The sequence below is a fragment of the Calypte anna genome, chromosome 4A (assembly GCF_003957555.1).
Source record: "Calypte anna isolate BGI_N300 chromosome 4A, bCalAnn1_v1.p, whole genome shotgun sequence".
Classification (NCBI taxonomy): Eukaryota; Metazoa; Chordata; class Aves; order Apodiformes; family Trochilidae; genus Calypte; species Calypte anna.
This window is the reverse complement of record NC_044248.1, coordinates 16,741,898-16,756,910: the sequence shown is the minus strand read 5'-3', so window position 1 is coordinate 16,756,910 and position 15,013 is coordinate 16,741,898. Positions and strand designations below refer to the sequence as shown.

At 37.1% G+C, this 15,013-nt stretch overlaps 1 protein-coding gene across 2 annotated transcripts in view; it reads right to left on the bottom strand.

Moving 5' to 3' along the window:
- Positions 1-15,013, bottom strand: part of SLAIN2 (SLAIN motif family member 2) — a 33,543-nt gene that overhangs the window by 2,946 nt on the left and 15,584 nt on the right. The window contains exons 4-8 of one of the 2 annotated variants that reach the window (XM_030449789.1): positions 13,931-14,092; positions 12,911-13,270; positions 10,435-10,572; positions 5,385-5,462; positions 460-778 (exon numbers count right to left, since the gene is read on the bottom strand). In XM_030449789.1, coding sequence (XP_030305649.1) covers positions 460-778; positions 5,385-5,462; positions 10,435-10,572; positions 12,911-13,270; positions 13,931-14,092 — 1,057 coding nt within the window. The remainder of the gene's footprint in view (positions 1-459; positions 779-5,384; positions 5,463-10,434; positions 10,573-12,910; positions 13,271-13,930; positions 14,093-15,013) is intronic. The other variant, XM_008491819.2, reaches the window with a different exon arrangement.

The following is a 15,013-nucleotide window of genomic DNA, read 5'->3' as shown; positions in this document are numbered from 1 at the left end:
GATGTATAAATAGGAAAATCTTTGTTTAGAGTATTACATTTTGCTTTCCTCAAAATCTTGACATTGATAAGACAGTTCATTATTGCATTGTGTACAGATACTGCATTATGTGTGTAAACTTTAAAAAAAAAAAAGCTATGTAAGTTTAACAAGTAAAATGCTTTTCTATAAGACAAGTTGTGATTTGGACAAGCACACTTTGCTCCAATTAACTTTATTTACTTAGTTCAGTGTCATTCATTATTCATTTTACATTCACTGTCTAATTCAGAGGACCTTTTTTCTCGGTTTTGCTTCAAAACTGTTTTGTAAACATAGGCAAATACTTCACATGGAGGTCTCTATTTCCGTTCCGAAGACCTCGAGATCAACATGAGAATCGCAGAAAGAAACACAGAAACACAATGTGCAAAATTCATTGTAAGAACTGCAAACTAAGACTGCCTGTCACATACTCACCTGCGAACAGGCTGTGCAAGTTTGCTACGAGGCACTGGGATGCCCCCCAAGGAAGGGGCACTGGGTCTGGGCAAACCACTCCTCATCCCTGCTGTCCCTGCTGGTCTGGTCAGAGTAGTGCTGTTAATACTGCTGGCAGGGCTTGGCAAGCCTGAACTCTGGGCTGCAAGAGGCCCTGGTGAAGAACTACTGTGTGGCAGCTGTGTGGCTTCTGGAGAAGCAACTGAACTGGGTCCATGGTTACTGAATGCTTTCACTGGCTGTCGGAGAGCAAGGGGAGACGGTGCTGCCGGTGAGCGGAATTTACTTGAAGGTGGTACTAGAAAATAAAATACAGAAATTAGTTTCAAGATCAAGTTACAGTATAAATGAAATTACTATTAGGAAATTATTTCACATGAATATGCAAACAATACAGAATGGATAATGGAATTCAGCCAATCAAGCAGCAATGAGAAACAGGAATTCAGATGTCCTCTCTGGCTTGTGTTTTTGATAAAACTCTAATCTCCCATTTGCTTACTACAAGTATTTATTTATCTGGATTTATAAGTAATACTAGTACAGCTCAAACAGTTATATCAGTCAATGAAGCAGAAGAAAATGTATTTGTTAAGAAGAAATGTAACTTCTTCAGGAAGCTACTTGCTATCCCCAAAAGAACACGCTGAATAAGGTGTTCTACTGTGATAATCTTTAAAAGGATTCAAAGTGTGCATTAGCTTTCAATAAGGAAACTCTGACTGCAGAGCATCTTACTGTTTCTTTATAACCAAATTGATTGAATTAGAATTCATCTAAAGATATGGTCTCATTCCAGATTTACTGGTTGAGGGGAACAAAAAAAAAAAAAAAGGAGGGTCAGCCCTATTTACATCAGAGATTAAGCTGTGAAACTGAAACCAGACAATAATTTATAGTCTTCCTCCTCTTACAAACTTTAAGTTACCAGCACAACTGATCTCTGTATTCAAATACTTTGTATTTGAGGTAAGTATGCAAGGTGTTTACCAAGTCCTTCTTGGGAAAGGTTAATAAGCCTGAATATTCAACAGTTCTTTGACAATGCCAAACCTTAAGCACAATTCTTCTTGAGTATGAGAAATATTTTCAGATTATCCGTAATGTACCACAAAACAGAATACTTAAGCTAAACCATCATCATAATACTTTGATTTTTACCAGCTTTTCAAACTGATTAGGGTGGGTCAGTAAATTAAATCAATCAAGAATAAAATAAAATCACATCTAAATTTAGTGAATTTGCACGCACTAAAACATTTTTGCACAGACAAAGTTGCATCCTCTTTGACAGAGGATGTACGTAATGAAGATGGTCCCTCACATAGCTATTATAATTTTGCTAAGTCCACTAAGAAGTATGAGGAGTGAGAAGGGACAAGTAGTGACAAGAGCACGGCATCCTAAATGGGGTAGAGAGGACGTGGTAGTTTTGCTGTTGTGTTTTGAAGTGATTTCTTATAGGGGATGTCTAGGAAGATTAATATATGCCTCATTCCAGATGAGAATTCCTTTCTGGATTATCTAAGGGGGCCTTTCCTCTGACAGTGATATCAAACACAGCATGAAGCCACTCATGGGAACAGCTAACAAAAAAAGTAGCAAAGAATTAAAAAATACATAGTGATTGGTAAATAGCAACAATAAATAAAAACCCTTAAAAGAAAAGCCTTGGTGTCAAGCCAGAGGATGGATTGAGGAAAGCATTAAGAGCAGAATGACTGGACAAGAAGAACAGCAAAGTGCTCCTAGGATAGATTATGTAAGTTTAAAAAAATGTGGTGCAATTCAATCTGCATAATTTCCAAGTGATTCTAGAGTGCAAACATAGGGAGCTTTTACCACTAAACTTCACATTACAACATTTGCTCAGAACACAAGCACAGCATCACATTAGCAACTGCCTAGCAGAGCAATGCCAGCGTTTAAAGTCTCAATACAGCTTTGGGCTTCTCACAAATATAACAGGGAAAAAGTTTTTGGCACAGAATGTGAGTAATGAAAAGTTGTAACTGAAAGAAGCTTGTCACAATCCCAGTGAAAGTAAGCATCCAGTAAATTAGTCCTCTCCATTCTCCCCAGTTTTCCATTGACCATATTTTACCATGGTTCCAACTTGAGCTGTCAATTCACCAAGTCTTTCCTGTCAGCACAGCATTACAGACATTGCTGAGAGCTGCATTCATTCATGTACATAAAGGAGTGAATTGTCTTCCTGTGTGCTGTGATCTCCTAAGCAGTCAACATGATGCAATCTCTGGCAAACTGCCCAGTAATTCTGCTTTATATATAAAGAATTTTGTCTTAAAATGGTTTTGTGTATTTAATAAAACTCTTTATCTGTAAGACAGGATCACAAAGAGAGGTACTGCCTTAGTCAGACTTTGGTATTTCTATACCCATCTGCAGCACTGAGCTGACTCATGTTTAATAGAAACACAAACATGTAAGGGTAGCACGTAGCAATTTTCCATGCCCTTAGAAACTAAACAACTATAACCAATTACAATTACAACATCTGGCAACAATAAATGGCACTGTGCAGTCATGACATTTAGATTTCCCACTCACTCTGGATTGTGGGCAGGGAGCAAAAAATCCCCACCTGGAAAAGTAGGATGCTGTAAAGCTACAACTTCATCTGGCTTGCACCCCAAGGCCAGCTGCTGCACACCAACTTGAAACCAGAATCAATTCTAATGCAGTTGTTAATTCATAATAATCATGATGAGATGTTTCAGACTGATACAAAAGAACAAATGAGGTAAAATGATGCAAATCAAGAAATTATTCCATCATCTCAGTACAGGAAAAGCATGGACCTGCTGGAGTGGGTCCAGAGTAGGGCCACAAAAATTATCAGAGGGCTGAAGCATCTCTCCCTATGAGGAGAGGCAGAGAGAGTTGGGGTTGTTCAGCCTGGAGCAGAGAAGTCTCTGGGGAGATCTTATTGCAGACTTTTGGTATTTGAAGGGGGCGTATAAAAAAGATGGGAATAGACTTTTTAGAAGAGCAACACGGCAAGGGGTAATGGTTTTAAACTAAAAGAAAAAAAAAAAAAAAGGTAGATTCAGACTAGATAAGGACAATTTATGATTAACGTGGTAAACCAATAGAACAGGTTGTTCAGAGATGGCAGATGCTCCATCCATGGAAACAGTCAAGGTTAGGTTGGACAGGATTTTGAGCAACCTGACCTAGCTGAAGATGTCCCTGCTCACTGCAGGGGGGCTGGACTAGATGACCCAAGCCATTCGATGGTTCAGTGCTCTGCCTGATACTGGATTGCTCTATAGGCCTTAGCAAATCAGGTACAGTATTTGAATGTATTTTGAACTGTTTTACACAAAATGGTAAAAAAAGCCAACATCTGTGCATGAAAGGTGCCAAGCTATGTAATGAAGAGTGTTTTAAGAAACTAAAGCAAATTTTTCCTCAGAGTTTTTTATTCTTTTGAAACAAAAGCCTTGTTTCACTACTGCATAATGCTTCTGTATCATGAGAATCTCAGATCAGAAGCAAGAAAATCAACACATCATGGATTATGAAATAGTAAATGACTGAAAGGGACATGCTGGGTCCTCAGTTGCAGTGAGGAATGACAGTGACTGTAAACTGGAATGTATAACTAGTGGTGCAACATGCTTGGTTCCTCATTCTCTATTATTTTACAAATAATGTAAGCTCAAAGAGAAGTTAATATTCTGTACATTTCCACAGCTCCAGACTAGGCCACAGACCTAATAAGCATTTCAGACATCCAGATGAAGGTGAAGGCACAGCCAGCTAGAAAGACAGCAGAGAACACTTTGCAGAGGAATCAAGATGGTGGTCTTAAACCAAAGCAGAACACCAAGAGAACTTTTCTCCATTTAGTATGAAATACAACAGATTGTTAAAGATACCCTATTAAACCAAAGTCATGATACTTTCCTAAAACTTTCTGCATGGGATGAAGCTGACAAAGAAGTCTGTATTGTTGCACCACTGAGAGAAATGCATGCATTTTGTCAGCCACCCTCAGCATCAGCACAAAGGACTCTTACAATCCTTAAAGGATTCCAGTGCTTAGGAACTGGTCCCACATGAAACAATCTTTAAAATTAGATCTTTTAGATTGTCATAGTGTTGTTCCCACAGGACCAGCCATGCTTAGAAACAAAATAATGAACCTGTTCTCTTACTAGTGACACAGAGGTAGTGACATATGCAAGAACTTATTAAAAAAAAAAAAAAAGTAAAAATCAGTTAAAACTTGTCCAATTGGATCGAAGACACAATAGATTTAATTTTTTTCTTAAACAGAAGCAAACTTCAGCAATTACCAAACTGAAATATTATACAGAGTATTAGAGAGAATAGTCTCTAATTCCTTGAGGGAAAAAAACCCCACACATCTATATTACTGTATGTTGGGGTTAATCATTTGTTTTTGAGAGGAAAAGAGAATGTGCAAGCAAACCTGCATATGTATACACAAAACAAGCTGGCATGTGATGCTCATCTTTTCAAGGATAGCTTTTGTTACCAGACCAAATAATATTTTCACTTGCCTCCATATTTTTCACAATTAAAAAACCCACCAGTTTTTACAACTTTTGCTTTACCAGATGTAGCCCTAATAAATACGGATTCAGGAAACCACTTTTCTAATCCTGGTTTCATGAAGTCACAAATGCTTAGATTTTATCTCAAAATACAATTTAATACTTTTTTCCTCTTATAAAATGCAGGATTGTATTTTCATGTTTAGACCAAAAAAGTTAACTTTCATACAGTGAGGATCACTTGGTTAATCTCAACATGCAATGGCAATTTTATTAATTTCAAATATGTGAGCTTTAATGCAGGTGAACAATTATTTGAGATTTGCTGGAGCTTGATAAGAGGCTGTAAGTTATTACCTCCTTTTGTAGATGGAGTTTGAAGGAACTGTTTGGTTTTGAAGGCAGCACGAGGCAAATTTTTCTGCCTTTGCAGAGCTGTTGAAAGACAAGAAGTGTTATATTTGTCTAAGAAGGTAAGAAAACTAATTTCACTGGGAATTTCAGAACTGCATCCACTTGTGAAGCATCAAGGAACAGACTGAGTAAAACACTCAAAAAAGCTGTTATGACTCTGGAAGTAGTGGGGTTTTATAAATGGTGCTTGCTCTTAATGGCAAAGAGTTACAGAGGAGCGTGTCAGAAATTTTGCAGTGCAAAACGTGCAGATTCTGTAAGAGTAAAGCTTCTTGCAGGGCAAAAAGCCCAGAAAAAAAAATAAATTAATACACCAAAGGCAGAACAAGCCACCTAGCAAACATGCTACAGCGATATGAGTGCAAGATTAGATACAAAGATGAAAATTCAACTCGACCTAGCAAGACTAACCTTTTCATTTTAAGGTTTTCAAAAAATATTCTAACACTATACAAAAGCTAAAAATGATCATACTTTTTAAAAGTTGTATTTTTCAGTTAAGCAAGCATAAGCCATTAAGCCATTTCAAGAGATGTCTGGGTTTTTTCCCCTCAAAAAGTATGCAAGAGGACTCAAGCTTAAAATGGAGACAACACTAAGAATTATCAGCTGCTAGCTTGTAGAAAGCATGACAAAAACTGCTTTTTATCCCTCCTATATCCTGTCTTTTTTTTAGTAATGTTCAAGGGCTGATATTGCCTTGATATGACCTCACTACCTACCAGCTACCAAAAGAGAAGCCAGTGTTCCAAGAGCTGCAGGAACTTGGCAAGGAGAGAATTACCTATTGCCAGAAAGAACGCATCAGCTCAGCGTATTTTCACCACAGCATATTTTAAAGGGGAGGAGAAGGGAAGCAGTAAATGCAATAAAGCTTTGCCTACAAAGGCTTCTCAACGTGACAAGCTATGAATAAACATCTCTGCTCACCCCAGTGTATGGAGTTTTATACCAGCATAAAACTCATTGTCCTACCAAGGGTTATTCCCATAGTGAGAAGGAAGAAGGATGGGGGAACAGCTGTGCATACAGATCCTTACCCCAAGCAAGGAAGCTCATTCATCAATTGGTGATAGGATTACTATCACTACAAAAGAAAGCATGGGAACAACTGACTTCCTAATAATATTAGTTAATCCTTTTCTAAACTTGATAGCATATACTAATTGCCATCACTTTTCCCATCCTTCAGTCAGTGCACATTTCACAATATTTCGTGAACTATAGAAATTCATCTTATGTTTTACCTTCATTCTGAAAATACAAGTAGGTGCTCTGTTCATTTTAGTAACTAAATAACTTGGTAACTAAATAAACCTAGTAATTTTCAGCTAAGAACAAAAAGGAAATAAAGTGTTTATGATAAAATGCTGCATGTGGCTAATAGGAATAAAACCCCCTATTCCTTCTGCCCACTGGAATCTAATGCAAAAAAGCACATGGCAATGCACAATTTTTATTCAATTTCTGGCACATGGTCTTGCTATGAACTGTTTTAAAGGCATATGCATGAACAGACAATTAAGCATAGTAAGATGTTTAAAAATGAGCACAGTTCTTAGGAATTTAGCGAGGCAGGCCACTGGACAGAGTGTTTCTGTCCACAAGTATCCCATTATACTTTTTTTTACTGAATCGGTGTTTTTCTTATACCACACAAAATGAATAGCTTCTTCCTCCATATTCATGATCTTGTATTTTGTTTGCCCCGATTCATTCAGTTAGATTTAAATCTGCTACTGCACATGGCACTAAGTTTCTTCCTCCATCATTATTTATTCTACTTGCAAATCAGAGATGTGGGATGATATAGAAAGGATTAAAAATAGATATATCAAATTCCTGTTTACTCAGAGGAGGATCCAGGAAAGAGAGACTCTATAGCTAAACAATTCTGTACCACTGAAAAGAACTTCAGGCAGTGCAATGTGAGCAATGCTGAGGAAACATGCAGTTTGAGATAAGTGTGGAATGCATGCTTATCCATCCTATTTGCTGCTCTTAAAGTGCTCCCTATACACTACTCCATTACCTGTCACATGCTGAATACATGTAGTAATGTTTACTTCTGATCAGTTCAACTGGAGCAGTTTCCTTAAAAAACATTCTTTTACTCTGAATGTGCCAACTAGCTGGTTCTTGGAAAGAAGACTAGTTACTTCTCTGATAGCTTGAACAGTCTTAGCACTTTGGAAAAGTATTATGTTTAATTCTGCTTAAAGATTTAACTCCCATGTGCTAAGGGTCCCGGCTAAATACACAAGTATCACACACAATCCACTAGAAGGCACAGAGTTCCTGTATGAAAGCCACCCTAGAAGGTCTAGAGCTTTGCACTATGTGGTGTAAGATCCAAATACAGAGACTTCCTGCCATTCTAACTCTTAGAAGTCTAAAAGATATCTATTTCTTGGGGAACACAAATATTACTGTATCTTCCAGTGTTTTAAGGTGATGTATTTAATAACTTTCATATACAAGAAGTTTCAGCATAACAGCATGGAGAATCAGATGAATCAGATGTAAATGAAGAGTGCAGTAGTTACAATTGCTATTTAATTTTCTCAATCTCTTTTCAAGAAGAGTTCTATCTTTCACCACATTACATTAAACCTTAAAATGCCAAATGTTTTCACATTATACAGTTATACCTCTAAGCATACTGTGTCTTCCCTCTACTCTTTAAGAATTTAAAATTTGCCTGTGTAACCATAACAGGAACTGTTTTCTCAGAAACTCACTGGATTCCTAACTCATTTTTGAATGCCAGCAACCATAGCAAGTTCAGTGTTGCAGCCACAGCAAATGTGCAAGTAAATTATGAACAGCAGGTCTTTGACAAGGAGAAAAATAGTGACCTGGGGTGGCAAGCCAGCATCTTTGCAAAGGTAAGCTCATGCAAAACTAGCAGGTATATGAGGAAGCTTTGAATCCCAAGACACAGAAGTCATTGCCAAAAGAAAACAAAAATTCGCGGCAATTTAACAGTGCTTTGTGCAAGGTGACAAAATATAAAACCATTGAAACAAAAAGTACACTATAAAAAGGACACAATTCTGGAAATTTTTATACAATGTAATTTTGCAGAAATTTTTTTACTCCGGACTAAGCAAAGATACTTACTCATTGACTTCATACACAAACCGTTTTACGATTGTCAATAGCAAGACTCTGACAAACATCTGTAAGAGCAGGGAAACTGTAAAAGCTAGAAATCTGGGCTTTATTAATGATACTTCACTTACATTTAAATGTAAGTTGGTCTAGAGTGGTTCACATTTGGGGAAAGATTCCCATGAAAGGCAAGCAAATTTAAGTAGCAATTTCTGTGATTCTCAATGCATCCAAAAGTTGAAAAAAATTAATATACATATAAATACAAGTCACACTACTTTGCCTCTTGCAATAAAAGAACTAACTAAATACTGAATATTGAGTCTTCTGCTGTCTGATCTTTCCATAAAGTCTCACTGTAAATCTAATTTTAGTATTGGAAACAGCCCTCTAGCCAACTAAGCTTTCCTTACAAGTTCACTCAATTTTAAAATACCAAATAAAATCTGTACATTTCTTTACTAGAAATATTTTTTCCTTCATTTTCTTTCAGGTAATTTTGGTTATTATTCCTATCACAAAAATAACACGCTTGGAGAGCTGCTGTCCAACTGCTCCAAGTGCTTTATAGTCTGATAAGCCTGCCTAATAGGTAGCAGTCCTGCTTTTGAACTACACACATCCTTTCAGTTGTAAATCCCACCTTCTGAGCATTTGTGAATAGTGTGTGAAGAAGGGGGTAAGGTGAAAGGAAGCTGGGATAAACTACATGACCAATTACAAGGTGATGCTAACTTCTCTGGCTACAGTATCACACACCTGGGACTCACTGTCCACACAACCCTTACATCTGGTCTGAGTCACTGCAAGATAGAAATTGGAGCCATTGGCATAGTCTGTATTCCTTATTCTGCACTTAAGTATCTGGTTGCATTAACACCCTGTTTTGAAAGGACCAATTAACAGGGACAACTAGTTATGTCACAGTATGACTTTGCTGTTCAATGGGTAAAAAAATAAATGAGTTTCATTCAGAAATATTACCTTTGATTTTCTATCTAATATTTAGATTACTGATGAACTTTAATCATAGAACTTTTATAGTTCAAAGCTCTACACATAATATTCATAATGTGCTCTTCCCTTGAAAATGTCACACAAGGTTATTAAATTCTGAAACTTGTTTTAAAATAAAATGGTCCAGAAACATTTAAACAGGAACTGTCAATATTGACGTATAAAGAAGCATTGAACATTGAAGTTTCATTTGTTTTGGCCTCTTTAAGGTCACCATTTTCAAGAGACTTGTGAGAATTGCAGCACTGTCATATCAGCACTTCACTTTTGGATGAACTAGCAGCCACTAGAGCACCTCTGAGCTGCTTTGTTCCATGGGGCACAAGTTCAGCCAAAGCTTTTCTAAGAGGTAACTGACACTTAAAAAAGTAAATAGTATCTGCAAATGAATATATAATTTCTAGATGACAAAACAAAAGAAACTGCAAACAAGGCTTAAACTTGCATAAATGTTTTCATATCAACTTTCACTAGTTAAAAAACAAGCAAACTTAATCTAGGTGTATCTTCATAGCCTATCAAGTTTTTACAGTGTGAAAATTTAACAGTACAGAGCATTATACCTTGTATCTACCACAGAAAATAACTGGTTCCTGAAGTTTAACTACTGTATTTATACTTTTTATACTACTTTCACATATACAAAATTATGAAAGACACCTTAATAGGTGATCAGATGTTCTTTGCATGTAACCAGTATCAGATTTTATGTACCAAAACAGCAGACTCACACAGGTATGATTAAAAAGCAGTATTAGCTTTATCCAGTGTGGCATGTAATGTTTGCCATGAAACTGGAAGTCAGCTGAGTAGCATCACTTAATTCTAATATACACAGTGAGGTGTCTCTATAGGTACTTACTGGCTGAGGCTTGAGGTTGAATGCGAGGTATTCCTCCATTTGGCACTTGGAAGTTTGAGTCACTTCTGCTATTTTTCACAGACTCAACTTGGATGTTAGATGTCCTGGACAGGTTTGGAAGACTACGCCTTAGTTTTTCTGTATGAAATAATACAAAGATGCCTTAACATACAGCCTGGCACTGGACAGAGTTCAGGTTATGTATTTGCAGTTGAACACCAAATATAAGTGACAAAGTTTTAGCCATATAAAACTATACTGCAATTTAGAAGTGTATTTTGTTACAATTCTTCTACGTTATTCTCAGATCTATCACATACAAAATATTTCTATAAAGAAACAAAAATGCACATTTTTCACCTGTGGTGAAAAAAGTAGAGTGTGTTTTGAAATTGAAACATATCTGGATTATGATTATCTGGATTTTTTCTGATGTTATGGAAATCACACAGGCAAACCTAATTTGCAGTTTCACAAAGTTTTTAAAGTTTTTACCTAGAAAGATATTTATAATACAGAAAGCTTGCCTGAAGATTAAAAACACAGCAATATTTATTTGAGTCAATTTTGGGCACTACACAGTCCCATATCAGCATATTATTCAACAAATAACAGCCACCCACTTTGAAAGAAACTCTTCATGCATCACATTCAGAATTACTGAAATGTCCAGTTATGCTTCATCTTTCACATATGACTTGACTATCTACTCAGCTAATACTGGTTCTTAATGGGTCTTCTAAAATTTGTACCACTGCTCACAGGCTACCAAAAGATGCCATTAAATATTCCTCAAGTCTAATGGCATTTTGTGTATCTCCAACCCATGCAGAGCTGGGTTGATGACATACTTTGAATAGAAGACTGCAGGTGCCTTGTCAGGATGAATGGCCAACCTGATTCTGTAGAAGGATGCAGGAAAGAAGTAAGCTAACCATGCACAAGTACTGAAGATGAAAACAAAATTAAGAGTCTAACCATTCTAGAGGAAATGGAAATTAAAAAACCCAAAAAAACCCCAAAAAACAAAAAAAACCCCAAAAAACCACAAAAACTCTTTTGGACTGCTGCCTGTATTGACTCTGAATATCCAAGCAACATTCAAGTGCACAAAAAACTCTGCAAGAGAATTCCTTGGAAGTGTTTCATAAACAAGTGTTGCATGCTCTATTTTGAATGCTCTTCTGGTATGTGGGATACCAGCTTTTAGTACCTTGCCTCTCATGGAGTATTTTTGTTGTAGCTCATCTAGCACACATTAAGACTTTCATGAAACCCCAATAAAAGAATGAGAAAGGAATTCTCAACCAAGTCATGATATAACAGAATAGCTTTTGCATTCTACATTTCCCTATGTTACCTAACATTTCCTCAGTACACTATTATTAGAGGAGACTGAGCTAACCCTTCCAAAGATATTCTTGAATGGTAAAATTTGCAGGATCATCTTCTCCAAAAGCTTTAGCCTAGCACACTAATTTTCCTGATTAAAATTATATGCTTTCTTAGTCAATGAAATTCTGTAGACAACGTAGTCCTGTTTGTTACATTAATGGAGAAAAACCAACTCCAACTAACACAAAAACCATGCAGAAAATAAACTGTTTAAAAATGCATTTCTGTGTCATCTCTACTGCAGATATATTTTGCACCTTAGCCTGAAAGATGAAAAGCGTAAGGTGAATTCTTAATACCTAAATGTATATTCTTTCTGAATTAAAGCTTTAATTTGCCAGGTAATAACTACATTTGTTACAATGGGAATATGCTTGTGAAATTTCACGCTAGTTAAAAGAGTTTCTGCCAGATTGCTACCAGAAAACAGTACATTCAGGAATCAAAGTCATATCAAGATTACCTTATTTTGTTCTATGCATAGTAGAATTGTGTCAAGTCTACTGCAAGGTTTGGGTTGTTGGTTTTTTTTATTATTACACAGCAATTTGTACAGCTTTGAGATATCTAAAGTATGAGAAAAAGCATGACTTAAGTACTAGTAGTTTTAAGGCTATGTTCATGCTCAAAGAGTTCAGAGTCCTGCCCTGCCAAAAGAAAGCATTCAGCTACCTCAGAGTCTAGAAGTATGCATAAATTGCCACTTACTCTTATCTAACCAGTTAGTCTCCCTGCATTTTATCCTGTCATCTGCAAGGCCTGACCCTACCCGTGAATAATAGCTTCCCTCGGGCTTTGCTTTATTTTAGTGCATTTGCCTGCCACAGAATCAACTTGGTCACAATGAAACTCAATTAAACCCAGAGTGACTAGATAACATCTAAAATAAATACAAGCCTATCAGCTCATCTGACTCAAAGGGTTCCTCAGCAGAACTTAAGCTTTGCTTGCTCTGCTTTTTCTTTAACCCTGAGATTAAACCATGACATTACACAGGCATTACACAGTTTTAGCACTGCACACTGGCCAAAACACAGAAACTACACTACTTGTGTGATGAATTTGAGCTGGAGCTTTTTACCTTCACTTTTGACATTGCTAGTCTGCAAATCTGCAGGATGGCCTTGAAGTGAAAGACGAGGTTGCTGCAGACGGCTGATCATGGGCTGGGGTGACACTCTGCTGTATTCGATGCTTCGAGCAGGCGATCGGGAGCGAGGAGAATTCCTTGGAGATTGTTTTGGTGAGGGCCAGGGAGAACTGCGAGGTGATGGTGAAAACCTGTTAACAGCAGGGTGCACTGTGTGATGGGTGCCATCTTCTTCATCTTCCAAACTCTGTGCATCGAGCTCCTGGTCACTGAATGTGCCTCGCCTTGTAGAATTGCAGGAAGAACCAGAACTACGCCGAGAAGCAGTTGCAGCATACTCTTGTCGGAGGCCTGGAAACAATGAGAATATTGCTTGCTTGCTTCCAGTCCACAAATGATTCAAACTACAGACAGTGCATACAAACATCTACCCAGTGCCCACACTCAAATTTGGGTCACATCAACCCCTATTATTTGAAGCATCAAATTAATTCCAGGTAAGTACCAAGAAAAATTATCTTCCAACTGATGTCTTGAAATAAGAAGGTGAGCTCATTCCTTATCCTTCTACCTCAATCATCAGTATGCTGTGGTGCTTTTCTTAACTATTCTTTGCCATACTGACTTTATATTTCAATGATTGGTTAAATCATTGTTTACCAATGTTGACAAGACTGGATTAAATTTGGAAAATATGAATCTCCTGAGAAGACTGGTGGCAGGCAGTAGTCCAGTCTAATGACCATCTTTTTAGCACATACTATTGATGTGCACATCCATACTCTCTAGCATTTCTTTTGTTCACGTTCCAAAAGGACACTTTTGCACAGTAACTTCCTTTCCTTATCCTGGAAACAGAAGTCATTACTCGGCCTTTTCAGGAAAACTACTTTTGTATACCTACAGTGGAATCTGCACCCCTCTTACATTCCTGCTAAGCAAGCGCTCCTGTGCTTATTAATGAAAAAAGATCAACTGCTCTACTTTGTTCCCAGAATGAAAAATACTTACTTTCTTCCTGCATTCGTGCTAAAATCTGAACATCTGTAACATCATTTAGTTTGTAATTAGACCCAATAGAGTCTTCATCCATCTCTGATGCACTTAATTCACTGTCCAGAGAAGACTGCGGACTTAGTGGAGGATTTCTATCTGCTGAACTTTTAAGATGACCTACAGAAAGAAAATGAAGTATAGGAAATGTTTAAAAAAAGGCAAAAAAGAACCACCAATTTGAAAACAAATTGAGTAAGACAGAGTCTGACAGACCATTTGAAACATCTGACAGCAAACCCAAACTGAAAATGCAATTTAGGCTTGTAGAGCTTAGCCATTACCTTCTAAAAAATGACCCACTTTATAAAATCACTACAGTGGTGGTAAAATAAATTTACCACCAAAATAAATGGCATATAATCTGATTGACCTATACCAAGTTTCAACTGCTACGAAGTCTGCACAGCTCTTGCAGAAAAAGCAACTGCATACCTGTTCCATTTGTGCTTTTTTTCTCATATTTCATACACCAGAAACCTAAGTTTGACTATATCTTTCTTGGCAATAAAGAATCCAATGAATAATGATTCAGTAGAGAATACTTAAAATACAGTTTGTCTGAAAATAGTATCTCTTCTGTTGCACACACCTTTGCTAAACTCTAACCTATTAGAGAAACCCCACCCATTTGCTGCCCCCTTTCATCTGTCCTGAAAGCAGGTACCACATCGTAGCACACCATGCAGAGCAGATCTACATAGATTAAAACAAAACCTGGGGAATGGCTTTGGTGAACATACTGGAGAGCAGGCTTCTCGTTGCAAGTCCACAGCAAACTACAGATAGTTGGATTGTCAATGCAATGTTTTTTTCATCTTCCCTTCAAAGTAACTTGAGTTAAAGCACATATAATATACCAGCATTCTGACTTCAGAGAGATGGTCCTGACATCACTTATTCTGATGTGAAGAAAGTGTCCATTATGCAGAATAAAGGCAGAAAATGGTGCCAAAAGTTACCATTTACACTGATGACTGCAGAACTTTATAGAATGCCTACCATCAAAATACATGCCTCTTGCTTAATTATATTTTTCAC